Here is a 20,569-nt window from a genome sequence, read left to right as displayed (position 1 = left end):
TACCCTGATAATCCTCACAAGATTGCTAAAAAAAAAAAAGTAATTTTGTAAACCATAAAGTAGAAATGTAAATTTCTAGAAATGGAAATATACATTAATATTATTACTTCACTGCTCAACAAAGGGTTCATTAGCTCCTTATCATCTCTAAGATAAACTGTCTTCTTAAATAGTCACTCAAGGTCTTCCATCATCTCATTTTCAGCCTTACTTCATATGCCACCTTAAGTTCGGTTCTTAACCTGGGGTCTACCAACTTATTTATTTTTTAATTTTGATAACTAGTTCAACATATATGGCCTCCTTTGTAATCTTTGTATTTTATTTTATGCATTTAAAAACATAATTCTGAGAAGAGAATTTCCAAGAATTCACTGGAATTCCCAAGAAGACCAAGACACACAGAAAATGAAGAACTCCTTTTCTGAGTCCAAGCCAAACCTGGCTGTTAGCTGCTTCTCCCTCCGCCTGCCCCCTCCATAATCTTATCCTGCCAGACCTTCCTCCATGATAACAATGATAGCTAGTATTTGTAAGATGCCAAGCACTGTGCTAAGCACTGTACAATGTTGTCTCATATGGGCCTCACAACAACAGTGAGAAGTAGGTACTATTATCATCCCCATTTGGCCACATTCACGATGGGTAGAGACTCTTGGGGGAAGTCCTGACCTACCGGACAAACAGCGCCCAAACTCCCAAGCATGCCCCGCCCCCAGTCCTACGTTGGTAAAGGCTTTTGTGGGTAGATGAGCTAGGAGTTCCAACAAGCAGGAGGCGGAAGGCAAAAGCAAAGGAGAGAGGCAGAGATCATGACAAGAGAGAAGTATGTGTGGCAGCCATGGGAAGAAGATGGTCTGGCTAATAGGAGTAACTAGTTATTCTTGTGATTCCTGGGTGCGGACAGCTATGTCCTGGACAAAACCCACACTGCTGATACAGCTTGGCTGGACACACTGCATGCCTGAAGGGTACACACTGTTCATTTCCAGTTGTTGAAACCCTTCCCTTCCTTCATGGTCTAGCTTGGGCCTTACCTCCTCCGTGAAACCTTCCCTGATATCCTCTGATGAAAGTGGACTTTCCCTATCCAAATTTTCATGGAACATGTTGGCTGGTCTTTTCCTTAGTCCCATCACATCCTACCTTAACCACATCATCATTTTCCTATAACTAGAACCAGAAAGGAGCTTAAACATCATCTAGTCCTTATTTTGCAAATGAAGAAACTGAGACCCAGAGTGTTTTCATAACTTGTCTTAGGTCAGAGGTGAGATCTGAACCCAGGTCCTCTGATGTCAGAAACAGTGCTTTCCCCTGCATCACACTATTTACCTGGCCATTTCCCTTTTGTCTTTGTGTCTCCAACACCTAGCATTGTGTGGTGTATATAGTAGGCACTTAATAAGTGGTTATTGAATTGAGTTTCCAAGGCCCTGGTCCCAGGCTTCAGGGGCTTCAGGGATCCCAGGCTTTCCTTTGATGGACCCCATCTGTCCTTGTAGCAGCTGTGCCTGAGGCTGGTCAGAGGGGCTGGCTTGGACCAATTCTCTGGGCACTTCTTAGCCAGGTCAGGGCCCAGAGGGAAGCCCTCAGGGACAGCCTTAATGACTTCTCCTAGGAGTAGAGCAATGAGAAGATTCAATGTCAGAACAATCTAGGACAGACAGCAAGAAATCAGCAAATCATATAGCTAGAAGAGACCTCAAAAGCCATCAAGGCCAAGCTCAAGCTAAATAGGAATCCTGACATAATTTTCTGAGGAATGTGGACTTGGGAGATTACTGGAAACATTTGAAAAGCCTCAGTGCAAAGAAAAAAAAAAGAGACAGATCGCTTATTCCTGCACCGAGAGATCCATGTGGTCATCAACCTTAAGAGCATGTAAAATTACAAATTGGAAACCAGACAACTCCTGGGAACAGGACAGAGACATGCGAAGAGACATTGTTCTGTTCAGATTTGGGAAGTTGGGGACATCTATCTTCCTGCTCTCCCAGCCTTCCTTTGGGAGCCCTCACAGTAGCCATTCCCCCACAAGTCCCTTCAGGGGTCCATGCCCTCATCCACCCTTGCTCTCCTCCCTCTGTCAGATCCTACTCTGCCAACAGCTGGTCACACCTCACTGTGATTGGTCCCTAAGTTCTCAGGGGTTCAACATTTTCACTGCAGTATGGAATTGTAAAATGGAAAGCTTTTTCCCTGGAGAAGGGACTCTGGGGCCAGAGCAGATGGAAGAAGCATCATGAAGGAGGGGCCAAGAGGAATTCTGAGGCCAGAGAAGGTAGAAGAGGCATCCAGCAGTACAAGGACAAGTGGAACCTCAGAAATCATCCCCAAATAGATGGGCAAAGCTGATCCTGTGGGAAAGGGCCATGGGTGAGCTACCCTTGCTGGCCAGGGCTAAGGTTACATGAAGCTGCTTAACCCTATAAATGAAGCAATGACACTAGTTTAAAAAAGAGAGAGAAATTTTGTATTTAATTGAAGTAAATGTCAATTAAGCAAAATCCAACTAATCAGAATTCTCCATTTAACTAGAATTAATATGGGACTGGGAGTCAGGAGACACAAGTACTAAATAGTCTTAGCTTGCCCATCTGTGTGAGTCTCTCACATTTGGACCTCAATTTCCTTGTCTGTAAAATGGGGAAACCTGTCCTTTCCCTGCCCGCTGACCTCCCAGGTTTATTATGACTTTCAAAAGAGGAAATACATTGTTAAAGCACTTTGTGACTCCAAAGAGATGCGTTATTGTTATTTTCTGCACTTGGAGTTTCATCTGAAAAAAAAAATCACACACACACAAAGAAGCTAATGTAAGAGACAAATTAAAAGAAAAAAAAGCAGCTTCCAGGAGATCATTTAAGGTTTAGCCCTCCTTCCTTCCTTCTTTCCTCCCTTCTTCCCTTCCTTCTTCCTTCCCTCTCCCCTCCCTCCCTCTCTCCCCTTCTTCCTTCTTTTCTTCCTTCTTTCCTTCCCTCCCTCCACCCCTTTCTTCCTTCCTTCCTTCCTCCCTTCTTTCTGGTGGGCAATATATAAGCTCAAACAAACAAAATCAAGACCTGTACTTTGTTATCTTTCATAAGTTGTATTTTTAAGACAGAATATAAAAACTATATCAATTTCTCTACTTAGAAACACACTCACATTAATTATTACAATTGTAAGATCTACTTGAGACCAGCTAAACAAAAAGTATACATGGAGACCTTCACCTCCTGCGCCTTCTCCATCTCCAGGTCAGTGCCTGGATTTCAGAATTCACTGTTGACCTGCAGTGGCCTCAAACACTTTTAAAATGGTTTCAACATTTCTAATTGTGCTTTAAGTTTGCAAGATAATAAACTCCCTATTACTGAAAGTTGAGTTGTGTCAACCCAGAACATCATCAGGAACTGTACAAAAGGCCGTAGAGATAAAAAGAAAGGCAAAAGATGTCCCTTGCTCACAATCAAATGAGGACGACAACAAGCAAATGATTACATACAAACCACATAGGTACAACATAGGCATAAACTGGAGATAATCAAGAGAGGGAAGGCATGGACATTAAGGGGGATTGGGGAAAGTCTTCTTGTAGAAGGAGGGATTTGAACTGAGACCTGACAGAATCCATGGAAGCCAGGAGATGGCGAGGAGGAGGGAGAGAATTCCAGGCTTAGGAAAAAGTTCAAATGGAGCCTTCAGGGAAGTTCTAGAGAGGATTCCTGCATCGTCTCTATGTGATGGGGTGTGAAGTAGTACTCCCCATCCCCCGAGAGTCTCTCCTTTCCCCTCTTTCTCCTGTGAAGGTCTATAGTTCTGTGTTAAGGACTAGGAAAAGGTGATTCATCAATTCCTCTCTAAGGGTCTGGACTTTGGTAGCCCAATAAAATGTGTTTAACAAAGAGAGTGAAATTTAGGAGGGACTGGGGGTCAGGACACTTGAGGTCGAGCTCCTGCCCTCCTACTGGCCAGAATCACGACCTTGAGCAAGTCCTTTCCTCTTGGGCTTCAATTTCCCCCCCTTTGGAAAATGAGGAGATTGAATTTGATGGTCTTGAAGGTTCTTCCAGCTCAGACATTCTATGGTTCCACAGAATAACTGATAGAGAAGATGTGTGTGTGTGTGTATGTGTGTGTGTGTGTATGTGTATGTATGTGTGTGTAATATGCAATCTTACACAAGATTCCAGTATTTGCCTTAATTGTCAAGAGTTATACTAGGGAGTATTAATAGCGACTTCATCTCCTTCCAATTCTTTGTCCTGCTAAATTGAAAGCAAAAATTAAAAACAAGGGAAGCAAAAAACTTTCTTCTGAGAATTCTGAGTCATTCTGGAAAGGTCAAATTCATCTGGATTAACCCTTTATTTTCCAGAAAGGCTCACTGAAGTCTAATTTTTTTTTTAACATCCCTGCAGAGAGCATCTGAGAGCAGCTCATTTTGCCTGAAGGTACAAGCTAGACAACTGTGCTCTCAGTTGGACTAGATATTGGTCAGCCGGTGTGTTGGTGCACATCTATAATCCCTCCTCCTGGAGAGGCCAAGGCTGGTGGATCATTTGAGCTTGGGAGTTCTGGGGTACAGGAGATTTAAACTCATCACGGTGTGTGTGCTGTTTGGCACCAGTTTGGAGAACCCCTAGCACAGGAGGGCCTATCGGGCTGCCTGAGGAAGGGTGAACCAGCCGATGGAAATAATGGAGCAGGTTAAAGCCTCTGTGCTGATCAGTACTGGAAATGGGTCCGTGAGTGGCTGCTGCATTTCCAACCTGGACAAGATAGGGAAAGGCAAACAAACAAATAAATAGCTCAAACAAATGAATGAATAAATAAATAAATACATAAACAAAAAAATCAATAAGGAAGGTACAGGTCTATTCTGTGTCTAGGACAGATCTGAGCATCTTCTCTGATAGGACCCACCTGCCCTCGGGAGTGCTGCTAACCTCCTGTATTAGTGGAGAGAATGTGGGGTCACAGGGTTGATTCCCTTAAAGTAGTATCAGCCCCACTGCTGCCCCCGAGAAGGGACAAACTCCCTGCCTAGACATTGTCCCCAGCTCCATTCAATTGTCGCTTTGGGAACCCAACTATCAAATGTGTTTTAAACTTTATTCGTTGATTGACTTATTCAGCAATCATCTGTTAAGCATCTACAATGTACAGAACACTTTGCTAAGCACTGGGGGAGATTAAAATTTTTATTGATACCCAGCCCCTGCCTCTAAAGGCACTTTCTGTCTTGTGGGAGGAATGTGACACATACCCAGATCTTAAGTAGCTATCAGACCGTTGGGACAAGGGACAGAATATGGTGAGAACTACAAAGTGCCCTGCAAAGACCAAGCAGGGAAAGATCATTTTTGGACCGAAGGACAGGGAAGGCTGCTTGGAAGAGGGTACAGTTGTGCTAGACCTTAAAGGAAATGCAGGATCTCAACAGGAAGAAATGAGCATAACATGAGTCAAAAGCAGGAAGCTTCATGTTTGGGGGATGGCAAGTCCACTAGGCCTGGGCATTCCACACGTGGAGGGGAGTACCCTGGAATAGATCCAGAAAGCAGGGCCTTAAACATCAGGGCTTAGACTTTACTTAGTAGGCAATGGGGGGAGCCACTTAAGGTATCTGAATAGAACGTTATGATTAGGATGGTGTACTCTAGAAAACATTACTTCCTCTCTGGGCCTCAGGTCAAATAACAGTGAATTAGGTGGTCCCTAAGACCCCTCCCAGCGCGGACACTCAAGGCTCCAAGGCCCCTCCCAGCTCTGACACTCTAGGCTCCACAGCCCCTCCCACCTCAGACAGTCTAGGCTCCAAAGTCCCTTCTGACATTGATACATACTCCAGAGCACAGCATTATGTAAAGAAAAACTTTCTGATGATCAGAGATATCCCAAAGCAGAATGGGAAGCCTCAGAAGGTAGTGAGTTCCCTGTCACTACCAGTTTTTAGGTGAAAGCTGGATGATGGCTTAAAAAAAAAATTCCCTCCACTGCCACATTAATCTTGATGTTGTTGTTTGGTCATTTCAGTTGTGTCTGATTCTCATGGCCCCTTTCGGGGTTTTCTTGGCAGAGATACTGGAATGGTTTGCTATTTCCTTCTCCACCTCATTTTACAATGAGGAAACTGAGGCAGGGAGAGTTAAGTGACTTGCCCAGGGTCACACAGCTAGTAAGTGTCTGAGACTAGATTTGAACTCATGTCCTCTTGACTTGAGGGCCGGTGCTCGATCCACTGTGCCACCTAGCTGCTGAAATAAAAGCTAATGCGTTTCGTAACTACGTTGCGTTCATTTCCACAAACATTCCTTCTTTGTCTCATATACAGCAAACCATCCCTGGTCACAAAGATTTCCGAAGAATGAGTGACTGGGATGTTATATGTAGCAAGAAGCATTAGGAATCCCTGCTTGAGGAGGGATTGAACTGGATGTCCCTGGAGGTACCTTCTGGAGTTTCATTGATTCTGTGATCAGCTCAGCAAAGGGGCTGGGAAGTAAAGGCACCTTAGAATGAAGCTTGGGCCCTTTCTGGCCCCGAGGTCAGCAGATGATTCTGTAATTACCCAAGTCATGGATGCCCAAAGTTGGTCACCTACAACAAGCTTATGTGCTTGGAAACGCTCTTCTTCCCATCTTTGCCTCCTGGCTTCCTGGACTTCTTTCAAGACTTGGGTCAGATCCCACCTTCTATAAAGAAACTTTCTCTAATCTACATCAATACAAATAGTGCCTTCTTGCTAAAATTCCCTCCAATTTGTTCAGCATGTGTCTTGTATGTACATTGCTGTTTGTTTATTTTCTCTCTCTCCCCTTAGAATATGAGCTCCTTGAGAGCAGGGACTATATTTCTGCCTGTTTTTGTAGCCCCACTGCTTATCACAGTGCCTGGCACACAGTAAGTGCTTAATAAATGCTGATTGACTGGACTTTTTCTCTCCCTGGCTCCTAATTCCTTGACCTCAGGCAAGATGCTTCCCTCCTCTGCTATCAGTCTGTCACAGCTCACTGTGAACTGTGATTCCCCGGGTCTTAGGGGTTCAAATTTTAACCCCCATATCTAACTGTGAGCAGCAAGCTTTCTTCCTTGGAAAAGGACGATGGGCCCAGAGCAAGTAAAATAGCATCTTAGAGGAGGGGAACTGGAGGAAGCTCTGAAATCATCCCGGATGGGTGGGTAAGGAGTGCAGTAGGGCAGATAGGGCACTACGCTCTCTGGCTAAGGCTCCAGCTGGATCCCCTTCGGCTTCCCTGCCTATAATCTGGGTCTAGCTTACAAGGACAGTTTGTCAATCAACAACAAGCATTTAGTAAGCACCTCCTATGTGCCAGGCACCATGCTAAGTAAGCACTAGGGAGACAAAGGCCAAAGACCCAAACGAACCAACTTGTGTGTTAAAAAGCCTTATGATGTGTCAGGGGAGAACTTGGGGCTAAGGGCTGCAGAGGGCTCTGAGCACCCCGAAGGAACACCAAGTTTGGATCCTCGTGCTGCCACATAAGTCACATGCCCTGGGCCTGGTCTCCTCATCTGTGAAATGAGGAGGTTGGACCAGAGGGTCTCTGAAGCCCCTCCCAGCTCCAGAGCCACAATCCTCTGGACTTATGGAACAAATGATTCCCTCAAACACAGCCTCTGATCCAATGTCTTCTAAGACAAACTGACCCAAGCCAACAGCAAGCATGATGTAGGCTGAGCTGTCATCTGCACTAGCCCCTTGCTAGCTGGACCAGGCTGGGAGGCCGGCTGAGAGGAAGGGCCAGGAATGGGTTGCAAGAAGGAGCCCCAGGAAAGTGAAACATTTCTAAATATTTTTTCCTTTTATGGACTAGAGCTCCCAGCTCATCATTTCCTGGAGGCTGGATTCTCAGCTTTTCAGCTATCAGAGCTGAGTTCCCTGTGCCCATGGGGTTCGATCTGATACCAGGCCTGACTCTGGGAGGGGGGGAGGGAGGGAAGAAGAGAGGAGAAAGGAAGAAGGGAGGGAGAGAGAAGGGGGAGGAGTGGCTCAGCTCTTACCTTGCTATTTTAAGCTGAAAGTTTATCATCATGGTGGGGAGCTAAGTCTGTACAGCTGTACGGTGGGAATTCTTTCCAAAGGGCCTTTGTAATACAAAGGCTTCGGTTCTAGTCATGGAAACCAAGTATGCAGAGCTGCCTTCATTTGGCCTCTTTTGTGCTTTGTGGTAGCAGCTGAAATCTTTTCATCTTTTTCTACTTTGTTTATTTTTGGTTTATTTTCCTTATTGACTGGGAGGATTGAAGCCTTTCCTGCTGAGCTCCAGGGGTTAGATTTGTTCTGTTTAGTCTCAGATGTCAGAACCAGGAGCAGTGGGTGGAGGCTGTGGAGAGGCAGATTTTGGCTTGATGGAAGGAAAGCTTCTCAACAATTCAAGCCGTAAAAACAGGTGGAATGTACTGCCTTGGGAGGTGGTGGGCTGGCATGCTCTGCCCTTCTTCAGCCAAAGGCTAGATGGCTGCTTGGGTATATTGGAAGAGGGATTCTTGGTCCGGTATGAATTGAGTTAGGTCCTGTCCAGCTCTGGGTTTGAGGTTCTGTGGTCCTGGTGTCCTGCAACATAATGCCCTGGTCCCAGAGAGCAGGGGGATTGGGTCAGGGCAATTCAATTTGATTCAACAAATATATATTCATTTAATATCTATATGTGTATACATGTGTATATATATATATATGTATGTACGTATGTATATGTATATATGCACATACAATGTGTGTGCTGGGAAGTGCTGGGAAAACAAAGAAAGACAAAAACAGTCTCTTCCCTCAAGCAGCTTATATTCTAATGGGGAAGAAACATGCAAATAACTGGGAAAATAGATGAAGAGATAGATAGATAGATAGATAGATAGATAGATAGATAGATAGATAGATAGATAGATACACAGATAGACATCGATATACATAGATAGACAGATAGATGTATAAATAGACAGATATATGGATAGACAGATAGATATACAGGTAGACATAGATATAGATAGATAGATAGATAGATAGATAGATAGATAGATAGATAGACAGATAAACATGTATCCACACATATAAATATTCAGAATTACAAGAATCATAGATGTAGAGCTGGAAGGGTTTTCTGAAGTCATCTAATCCAATCCCCTCATTTTATAGATAAGGAAAGAAGGCTTCCTAAGTCAAGGGCTGGAAGAGAGATAAAGGCAAAGCAGACTTGGGCCCCTGTGTTCATGGAGTTAGCTCCAAGCCTTGTGGAATGCATCTATACACATATGTGTGTATGTATATATACATATGCATATATACTTGTTTTGCTGAATTTTTTGACATTACTGTCACATCCAGTGAGTCTCCCATCCTCCACCTCGAACAGAACTTTCTCCTGGAGAGAAGTTCATTTAAGCAAAGCAAAGGTCCAAGTCTGAAAACCTATGCCTCTCTGCTAGACGAAGGGGAGGCATGCTTTGCTGTCTGTCCATCCTCTGAAGTTATGAGTGGTCAGTGTATTGCTCACAATTCTGACAAATTTCAATGTACAAATAAATTCTTCCATATTTTTCTTCTTCAAGACTTAAAAAGAAGTGATAAGGACCTGAGCTAGGATTGTGGTGGTATGAGTGGAAAGAAGCATCACTTAACATATGTGGAGCCTCTCTGCTTCCTTATCTGCTAGCTGGTGGGGACTCCTACCGTCTCTTTCAGCTCTGAATCTTTGATATAAATTCAATGATTGAGGGAATGCCCTTGGTCAATGCCCGTCACCATCTTCTCTGCAATTTAGAGTCTTACAAAGTGTCTCTGGCACCAAGAATTTAAGTGACTTGTCTAGTATCACACAGCCATCATGGGTGAGAGAGGGAACCTGAACCCAAAGCCAGGTCTTCCTGGCTCTGAGGTCCACTTTCTAGCCACTATGCCAACTACCTCTCCCATTTCTAATTTACTGTGAATTCAACTTACTATGTCACCTATACCAGGCTTTATATTATCAGCCTTATATATAATTGGAATTAAAGACATTTTCTCTCTGTTCAAGGCATCAGGTAGCCAGCCAATGGGTCTTTATTATGGTGGGGTAAGTGTGTGCCGCTACCTAGCCCCTATTTGGTATCCTATTTTGATAGATTACCTGAGATGCTGTTCTTTAGACAACCAGCAGGTGACGCCCTCACCCTTCTAGTGATGGTCTGAGCTGATCTTTTCTGTGGCAGTCCCTGGAATAGCCTCACCAACCCTTAGTCCAGAGGAGTCTAAAACAGCCTTGTGAATAAGCCGCCCAAATTTACCAGCCCACTTAGAAAATCAAACTATCTCCTCCTTACATAAAGTAAGAAGACGCAAGTATTACAATGAATGAGGACAGAAGCCTTTTCTACCTACTTAGGAAAGGAGTTTAATCTCAGCTCTGCTATTTATGTGCTTATATGTCCTTGAACAAATCCATCAAGCATTTAAGTGCTAACTATATGCCAGTGGATAGAGTGCCGGGCCTGGAGTTGGTAAGACCCTAGTTCAATTCCAGCCTCAGACACTTACTAGCTATGTGACCCCGGGCAAGTCACTTCACCCTGTTTGCCTCAGTTTCCTCATGTACAAAATGAGTTGGAGAAGGAAATGGCAAACCAGTGCAGTATCTTTGCCAAGAAAACCCCAAATGGGGTCAGGAAGAGTCAGACAATACTGAACAACAATGAACGAAATAAGGTACAAGTGCTGGGGATACACAGAAACAAAAAAAGTCACTTACTTTCTCTGAGCCTTGGTTTCCTCATCTGTAAAATGAGGTGGAGGTGGGGCATGGATTAGATCATAAGATCATAGATTTAGAGCCAGGAAGGATATTAGTAATCAAGTCCAACCCTCTTATTTCACAGAGAAGGAAACTGAGGCACAGAACGGTTGAGTGCCTTGTCTAGGGCCATGCAGCTAGTAGCTGTTCAAGGCAGAATTCAAACTGAAGTCTTCGTTATTCTAAGTCCATCTCTCCATTACACCAGAGGCATTGAACACCTGGCTCTTGGTCAGCATCTGATCCACAACAGTGCCAAGTGCCACAGAACCAGATTAAATATAATTGGAAAATATTTAACAAAAATACAAATACAATAAAACATAGATAAATAGCATATTTTGAAACTGTTACTATGCAGCCCATGGGATCCTTCTGTGTGGTTAGTGACTCCTGTTTCCAAACAAAGTTCATGGAAAATCAGCCTCCTAGTCTTCACTCACCTCTCATGGAAACTGAGCATTTCCTTCAATTATGGATGTCAACATTATTCTGAGGAATAATTATGGATGTCAACATTATTCTGAGGAATCCATTGGCTTCACCAGACTGTATGGAGTCCATGACATAAACAAGCTTAAGAACCTCTGCTTTGGCCACAATTCCTCCCACCTATTGATTCAGCTGGCAGAATGTACACTGAGTCATCAATGAAGGAGGAAGTGAATTTTTCTCAAAAAAAGGAAATATACACATGCTTGTAAGTTTCATTTGAATCATTAACACTTCAGTCCAGACAGTCCATCACACCCTGATTTGTAGTGTTTGCCTGCTCCAAGGTGTGAGTGTTCACACTGAAAATTGAACAGTTGGCAGAGAAAGTCTTCTTCTGCTGGAGCTGCTTCTGGTACAAAAAAAAAAGTGTGTGTGCTAAAAATAGCCCCTGCCCTCAAGGAACTCACATTCTAATAGGGAAGATAAGCCTGAAAATAATAAGGTAATGCCAAGATAGGTACAGAGTGGATGGGAGCAGCCTGAGGAGGAAGTGCACTGGCAGCTGCAGGACCGGGAAAGGCCTCCTGCAGCAAGAGAGATCTGAGATGAATCGATGGAAGCCAGAAAAACTAAGAGGAAGACATGAAGAGGGAGAACATTTATAGGAGTGAGGATTGTTGTTGTCATCTTTTTTCAGTCATGGCTTACCCTTCATGACCCATTTGGGGTTTTCTTGGCAGAGATACTGAAGTGGTTTGCCATTTCCTTCTCCAGTTCATTTTACAGATGAGGGACCAGCTGTGTGTTTGCCTCAGTTTGCTCTTCTGTAAAATGGAGACAACATATATGCAAATCCGTAAATCTAAGAGACATATAGAGTAAATGGAGTATAACCTTAGAGGGGAGAGTACTAAGTTGAGGAGACCAGGGAAAGACCTCCTAGAGAAGGTGGTACTTCCTAGAGGAAGCCATAGCCTTATGAGGTAAATGAATAAACGAATAAAGTATTTATTAAGGTTACTTACTATGTGCAAAGCACTGGGGATAGGAACAGAAAAGCAAGACAGTCCCTTCCCCCAAGGAGCTCACATTTTAACAAGGGAGACAGCATGCAGGGAAGGTTTCTGCTGAAGGTCAGACAGAGCAGTCCCCTGGTCCTGAGGATTCTGGGGCAAAGCAGATGCTAAAGACTCTTCTGAGAAAGTCACAGCAGCATTGGACGTTGAACCACTTGACAATGCCAATGGGCCCCAGAGAGGGGGAGGAATTTTCCAAAGACCATCCCCAGTGGCTGAGTGGCAGCTTCTCTTCCTCTGCCCCAGACCAAGAGCCCCCTTGGGCTTTTCTGCTGCCACCATCTATTTTTCCACTGGAAGGGTTTCCCTCCTTCTAGGCCTATGTAAAAATAAGAGAAAATTCTCAGTTTTTCAATTTCTCTCCCCCTCATTTTGAAGTTGTAGGCTAGAGAGCTGAAAATCTTTGAAATAATCAAGCACAACTTCTTTTCATTTTACTCTTTCTTATTAAATATTTTATTAAAAACAATATTGACCATCAATGCCACACAAATTTGCTTAGTAACTATTTAATACTTAAATTAGTGAATTTCAATGCATAAAATATTATAACAATTTTTCAGTCTCTCTTTTCAGTCACATCAAGATTCTTTATTTGCCCATTCATTCTCATTCTCCCTTTCTCTTATAATATCATAATTAGCTTAGTGTGTACTCCATTTTTTCTGTTTGGATTTTACATTTTGACTAAAGGGTCTTTACAGATTTGTAGGAATTCATCCTACTTGTCATAATTGCATTACAGTGTTCTGGTGCCTTCATGAGTTACAGTTTATTTAGCCAATATCATACTGTTGAATTTAAATTATTTCTAGTTTTTTGTAATTATTCATAATGCTGTTATGAAAATCTGTGACCAAATGCCTTGTGTTGTTGTTGATGATGATGATGATAGCAGTTTCATGGTTGGTTCCCAACAGTAGAATTATTGGATCAGAGAGTATGATTGTTTTTGTTACCTTTACATTTTGTTATTGTGAGATAACTCTACAGAAAGTTTATATGAATTTGCAATTCCACCAGTAATAAATGAGTATATCTGTTCTTCTATAGTCTCACCAATATTGAGGGTGTTTTTGTTTTTTAGTTTGGCAATTGGATGATTGTGAAGTGGTACCTCAAAGCACTTGCCCTCCCATTTTATAGACAAGGAAATGAAAGATCTGAAATAGCCTGTCCAAGGTCACATAAACATCATCAAAAGCAGTACTTGAATCCAGGACCTCTGACTCCAGAGCTAGTACTTTCTCTATCATACCACACTTCCCCATTTCTAAAGATATTTACTCCTAGAAATTACAGGGAAACAAACAAACTCAAAACAGAATCTGAGCACCACAACAGCTAGTACCGTAAAGCTTTTCAAAGTTGGAAGGAGGAAGGAGGTTGGCCTGAGTTTCCTTAGCCTCTTACTTTCCTGCCTTATTATTCTATTTCCTTTGCAATAATATCCTTCATGCTCCCCCAGGAAGTCATGCTACATCAGAGATCAAAGGGGTGTTTAGAGTGGCAAGCTCTGATTCAGGGAGAGGTCAGAGAACTTCTCATTGTTTCCCCCCTGCCTTCAGTCCTCCAGAGCAGTTGAGAAATTGGCCAGATTAGAACAGGCAGGATTGGGACAAGAGGTGGACTCCTTGTCTAATCTAAGGATGGCAAGCCCAATGAAGAGAGTTCACAAGATTATAGATTTAGAGCTGGAAGTAACCTTAGAGATTATCTTGTCTAACTTCTTCCAAATTTTTGTTGTTGTTTAGTCGTTTTTCAGTCATATCATACTCTTTGTGACCCCATTTGGCAAAGATACTGGAGTGGTTTGCCATTTCCTTCTCTAGCTCATTTTACAAATGAGGAAACTGAGGCAGACAGGGTTAAATGACTTGTCCAGGATCACACAGCCAGTAAGTGTCTGAGGCCGGATTTGAACTCAAGAAGAGGAGTCTTCCTGATTCCAGGCCTGCCTCTCTATCCACTGTGCCTCCTAGCTGCCCCTAGCTTCCCACTTTAAAGATGAGAATAGTGAGGCCTAGGGAAGTTGAAGGGATTTGCCCAAGGGCACACAGATAGTATTGGGTGGTAGAAACAGGATTTGAACCCAGGTTCCCTGACTCCAAATCCCCTTTCTATTCGCTGAACCATTTGGATTCCCTGTTCCTGGCTGGCTTTAAATTCGTACAGGGGTTACTGTCTCAGTGATTCTGGCCCCCTTCCCCACCACTACTATCACCACTCTCCCCCCTCCTCACCCTCTTACTTCCACCCAATACACACACACATACACACAGGGCCAAGACTGTCATGCAAAGGTTTCCGTGGTTCTCGACGGTGCCCTGGATTTTGTCCAGCAGGGGTCAGAAGAAACTCTCTAGAACGGGTACTAAGATGCTGGGGGGGAGGCTGGCTTGAGGAAGCCCCAAGAGGACAGCCATGGAGGAGATTTCTGTACTTCAGCATCTCAGAACTAGAAGAGATCTTGGAGGCCAGTCATCTAGTCCAGTTCCAAGCTGAGCAGGAATCCTCTGTGGCCTCCCCGAGCTGCCATTTAAAAACCCCCAGTGATGGAGAGCCCATTCCACACTGGGATAGCCCTAATTGTTAGGAGATTTGGGAGTTTGTTTTATTATTATTATTATTATTATTATTATTATTAATCATTATGTTGAGCAGAAACCTTCTTCTTGGCAACTTAGTAATAACAATGAGTTGATAATTAAATAGTGCTTTACACGTTCATTTGAGTACATAGCATTGGAGTCTAACAACAGCTCTGAGGGCTAGATGGGAAAGGGATTCTTGTTATCTCCAAAATATAGATGAAGGAACCGAGGATCAGAAAGGGAAGTAACTGGCCCAAGGGAGTTAATCGATCCAAGCTGTGCCATCTGGGACAAACAGCCAATCTGATCCCTCTTGACAGCTCCAGGGTCCTCAAGTTTTCCCTGCTCTGTGCTAAACATGTCCAGTTTTACCAACTAATCCTCCTAGGGTCACCAGCCCTTACCCACCCACCCAGCCTTCTCTGAACGTGCTCTGCCCTGTAACATCTTTCCTAAAACACAGTCACTAGAACTGAACATAACACCGAGGTGGGGGCTGAGCAAGGTAAGGAGAAAAAGAAGTCAGAAGGAGTGAGGCTCCCAACCAAGAGAGGCTGATGGATCTCTTGAGCTGGGTGGGGAGTTCTGACATGCAGCTGAGGCCTCAGCTGAGGTGGCAGGACTGTGTTCCAAATTAATATGGTGACCCTCCCTCCCACCACAGGGCAGGGGGACACCAAGATCCCCAAAGAGGACAGAACCAGGCCAGGTCAGAAATGAAGCAGACAAAACTCCCATGCTGAGAGTGGTGCATGAGTAGCCCCTCTGTTCTCAGCCTTGGGAGATAGGGAGACCTTATCTTTAATATAAAATAAAATAAATCTGAAGGAATGGTTTCCATCTTACTCTTCCTTCAGGGAGCTGCTCACTGGCACCCCACTCTTTACTCTGCAAAAGATTCCTTTTCATGGGAACAGTATTCAAATGAACTCAGCAATTACCATCCTTTATTTTCTTGGTAAAGGCAATGTGGCATGATGAAAAGAACACACTGGATTCAGAGTCACAGTTTCTAGGTTTGAATCCTGCCTTTGTGTGATGTTGGTTAAGCCACTTCATTTCTCTTAGCCTCATTTTCCTCATCTGTAAAAATAAGGGCTAGGTGGTCTCTAAGGCCCCTTCTAGCTCTCAGGTCTCTGAACTCTTACAACTTTTGTCAGTCAATTAATATTCATCTGCTCAGTGAGTGTGGAAGGTGCTTCCATTTTGAAATCCTCAAACTTTGAACACCACCCTGCTCCCCTGGTGCAGATGGCCCATAATGCAATGGGGCTCTTCAGATCAGGGCGACTTGGTTACTTGTCTATAGCTTTTCTCCATCCCAACAAAGGCCTTGTAGTGAAAGCTTCAGAGTCTGACTGTGTGGGGTCTATAAGAATAATAATAATAGCTGTTTTTTCTGTAGCACTTGAAGATCTACAAAGCACTTTATAGATACTATCTCATTTGATCCTTAAAATAATCCTGGGAGGTAGAGACTATTTGTCCCATTTTACAAATGAGGAAACTAAGGCAGGTATACACTAAGATTTAAGTCACACAGCTAGTACCTAAGTTAGAAAACTCAGGTCTTCCTGACTCTAGCCAAGCACTCTCTCCCCTTCACTACCTAACTGCCTCAGATGAAGCAGAAATATCACTGGATTTGATCCTCAGCAAGTCACAACTTCTCTGAACTTTAGTTTCCTTATCTGTAAAATGGGGAGAAAATGCCAACATCACAGGAGTGTTGGAAAGTGAAATTTAAAGTTACCTAGACATCAATGGGGCAACTAAGTGGTGCCATAGTGCATAGAGCATAGGACTTGGAGTCAGGAAGATTCATCTTCCTGAATTCAAATCCAGGCTCAACCCTTACTAGCTGTGTGACCTTAGGCAAGTCACTTCATTCTGTTTGCTTGTTTCCTCATCTGTCAAATGAACTGAAGAAGTAAGTGGCAAACGACTCTAGTATCTTTGCCAAGAAAACCCTAAATGTTGTCAGGAAGCGTCAGACATGACTGAAAACAACAGAACAAAGATATGAGCTATTGTTATTATCACTATCTTAAGATATGGAAGCTGAGGCTGTTTATAAAGGGGCCTCAGGGACAAGACTGACCCAGGTCTTCTGTCTCCAAGTTCAGTGTGCTTTCCATTGTACAACACTGCCTTCCCCTCTAACTTCTAGAACATTCTAAAGCTGCTAATAAATGCAAGAATGTTTGCAAAATGCCTTACTCTCGTTCTCTCTTTTTATCCTTACCAAAACCCCAGGAGGGAGCACTATTATTATTCCCATTTTATAGATGAGAAAAATGAGGCTTAGAGAGTTTGTGACTTGCCCCAAATTGCACAGCTAGCAAGTGTCTGAGATGGGATTTGAACCCATACCTCCCTAACTCCAAGTCCAGCATTCTCTACCATGGCTGTCTACAGTGGCTCCATGGGAAGCTGGAAAATAGAGTGGGTTTTGAGGCCCAAGTTGCCACTTGGGGTCCAGAATTCCAGGGCTGGTGTGTATATGCTGGGGGTAAATGGTGTGGGAAGGGTTATAGGGACAGGAGTTAGAAAATCACACATTGTTTAGGGGCAGCAAATAGTGGTAACCTCCCTGTCACTTCCATCTCCTAAAGTATGAAGCCCTTCCCTCCACCTCCCCCCATCCCCGGCTGTCTAACATCTGCTCTGTTACCCAGGGGAAGACCACAAAGCCCGAGGCTGCAAATAGCTCTTTGGTCAGGGCTGCATCTCAAAGTACATCATCATTTCTTCCTTTTAGATCATTAGTGATGTGGGGAGCTCCAGAGCTCTTGGGAAGTCATAGGGAGACAAATGCAGCATGGCCACAGCTCCCCAACAGCCAGACTGAAGGGCTGCCCCAGACGGTGCCCCCTGAGCCTGGAAATGAGGAAGGTGTGTGGGGGCCTGACTCTGGCCTCACATGGCTTACTGGAATCCTCCCCCTTGCTTGGGCCTTGGCTTAGAGTTTATACCTATAGCCAAGTTTGATGGGGAATCTGGAAAGGTCACCCCGACCATGTAAATACTGCCTGAGCAAGAGGAAAGCTGGGATGCCCTCTCTAGGACTAGCTTGGCCTTCTCAGGGAAGGCAAACGGGGCATCTGACCTTTCTATCTCTGGTGAGCCTTGGTTATTGGAAGTGATTCTGGCGTCAGGATGGCTGGTGATGGGAAAGGAGTTGATTTGTGCTTTTGGCATCTCCCCAGTCTTCGGATCCCCAGCTTCTCAGTGCTCCTCCCCCAGGGCTGACAGGCGGCCGAGGGGCTTAGCAGTGCATGGTCTGGTCAGCCAGCCCTCCAGCCCTGAGGAGGCCATCATGCCCAACCTACCTGGAGATGAAGAGCAGCCAGGAGAGCCACAGCCTGCCCTGAGCCCTGCTATCGAAGTAAGTGACCTCCTGGCCCCCTCCCCTCCTCCCTTCCCTTCCTGGGCTAGGCGTGAGTGTGAGCAGAGGACAGCAGGGAAGGCTCACCTCCTTACACTTCTGGACATGGCAGCTGGCTAAGAGGGTGCATCTCACAAGGTTCTCTGGGCTCCATGATCTGCCTTTGAGAGGGCTCAGGCACTTGAACCTCTGTGTACTTCAGTCCCTCTTCTTTGGAAATGCTCAGTACTGGACTTTCTAAGTCCATAAGTACTCTCTCAAAGAGTATTCACCCTGTCTCCTAGAGATGGTTTCCCTATTACTTGTGTATGACCTTGGCCATGTCTGAAACTAAGGCTGTGCTGATATTGCAGGTTTAGACAGTGTGAATGAAGGTGTCCTCTTTAAAAACAAGAACAGACTTCATCCATTTCTTATGAATATTTCAATATTTCAGTGTTCTAAGTGGGGTCTCAGCCTGAGACTCCTGCCGTGGTGCAGCAGGAAGTGGGCTGGGATGGGGTAGGGTGGGGTGGGATGGTGGGATGGCTAGATGAGATCTCAAAGCACCATGGATAAGAGAAAGAACACTGTGACATAGTGAAAGAGGGGATGTGGAGTCAGAGGAGGTGGGTTCAAATCCCAGTTGTCCCACCCGTGTGACCTTGGGCAAGTAATTTCATCACTCTGAGTCTCAGTTTCCTCATCTCTAAAATAAGGGGGCTTGGCTAGATGGCCTAGGAGGTCCCTTCCAAGTTTAAATTTATGATCTCATGAACCCGAAGGCACCTAGGCCTGGGTTCTGATCTTGTCCCCACCACTGTCTGGCCTGGTACTTCCCCTGCTCTGTACAATGAGGAGTGTGGCCTAAATGATGTCCAAGGCCTCTTTCAGTCACTTTTGGTGGCTCCGAGTCAGGGGGTTTTAACCTGTGTGTGTGTCTGGACCTCATTGGCAAGCTGGTAAATCCTATCCCTTCTAGGGATAATGTTTTAAAATGCAGAAAACAAAATAATGGAGATTACAGCAGCTATTTTGAAATATAGCTATCAACATATTTTTAAAAACTAGTTCACATCCCCCTGCTCTAAATGTTCTTGAGCATTCGTAGATTCAAAAAGAGAGCCGTCTTTGCTGTCCCAAGCAGGCTTTTATCTCCAGGGGTTTATCCCAGGGAAGAAGGCCAGGCATGACCAATATTTGTTGACAACCAGGAATCCAGTTGGCCTGGGCCAAGTCATGAAAGGGTGTGGCTCTGGATGGAAACTGCATGACCCCCTTGCCCACCCTCAGCTGAGGTGCTGAATGGCCCCCAGTGGCTCAGGACACTAGAGTTGAAAAACATCCATTGATTTTCCTCTAACATTGCTGGAAAGTGTTGTCAGCGTCCCTGAGACAATTTGTCCTGCATTCCATCCAAGCTTCACAATGTGCTAAAGAGCTGCTTCCTGGTTTATGATAGCCCTGGCCATATGTGGCCAGAGTTTTGCAAGGGGGTAGCTTGGATGCATAGAGTGGATCAATTATTTTGACCCATTCCACATGACTTGGGAACCTGATTTGCCATCTTTGGCTTATGAAGCTCTCAGCTTTGTGCGCCAGGCCCCAAAGTCCACTTGGTAGCTTAAGGACAGAACCACAAAGGCTCTAGTTGTCTGCCTGCCCCAGCCAGTACTGAGCAAGGGTTTCCAAGTGAGACATTGGTAACAGTCTGCTACCTTCTCAATAAATGTTTGTGACTGAGTGACTAACCTCCTCACATTAGATATCACAGCCTTCAGACATGTGACCATGCCTAGTCATAAACTGGATTGGGCTAGGTAGGGTTCAGCATGGTGATGGAGTAGAAAGAATACTGCATCTGGAATCTCCAGACGTGGGTTTGAACGTCAGCTCTACATCTTGCTATCCAGAGGACCGTAGACAAATCATTCAACCTCCATTGAATTCAATTTCCAAAATAGAATTGCCTGCTTAGGAAGGTAGTGAGTTCCCTATCACGAGAGATCTTTACAGGGAGGCTAGATAATCACTTTGGGAGGGGATATAGGAGCTGCTCATGTACAGATTACAGTAGGTGTCCCCAAAAGCCCCTTCTATAACCCTGAGATTCTGTGATTCTCTGAGTTCCCATTGCCATGGGGAGTCCCAGCCCACAAGGCCACTGTAAGACAGTAAGGAACAGAGCTTTATTCTTTGTTTACTGATCCCCAGGGCCCATCCCTAGCTCCAGTTCCCCAGGCTCTGGCCTTTTATTTTCCCATCTCTGGTACAAAAATTAATCAGTCCTTCCCACACAAAAGCTGTAGGGTTAAATCCTGT

General features: G+C 44.4%; 1 protein-coding gene across 11 annotated transcripts in view; it reads left to right on the top strand.

Annotated features, from left to right (window-relative positions):
- Positions 1-20,569, top strand: part of IRAG1 (inositol 1,4,5-triphosphate receptor associated 1) — a 126,512-nt gene that overhangs the window by 33,932 nt on the left and 72,011 nt on the right. For 2 of the 11 annotated variants that reach the window (XM_021001923.2, XM_078148813.1), the window contains one exon: positions 18,090-18,268. The exons of 3 other annotated variants lie outside the window; for them this stretch is intronic. In XM_021001923.2, the coding sequence (XP_020857582.1) occupies positions 18,200-18,268 (69 nt within the window). In that variant the 5' untranslated portion in view covers positions 18,090-18,199. Of the gene's footprint in view, positions 1-17,710; positions 18,269-20,569 lie in introns of those variants that run through there. 6 more of the 11 variants (XM_078148810.1, XM_021001917.2, XM_078148811.1 and 3 more) reach the window with 4 other exon arrangements.

This window comes from Phascolarctos cinereus, unplaced genomic scaffold (assembly GCF_003287225.1).
Source record: "Phascolarctos cinereus isolate Bilbo 61053 unplaced genomic scaffold, phaCin_HiC Scaffold_9;HRSCAF=440, whole genome shotgun sequence".
Lineage (NCBI taxonomy): Eukaryota > Metazoa > Chordata > Mammalia > Diprotodontia > Phascolarctidae > Phascolarctos > Phascolarctos cinereus.
Note: the sequence above shows the minus strand (reverse complement) of the source record. Positions and strands in the feature narration are given on the sequence as shown.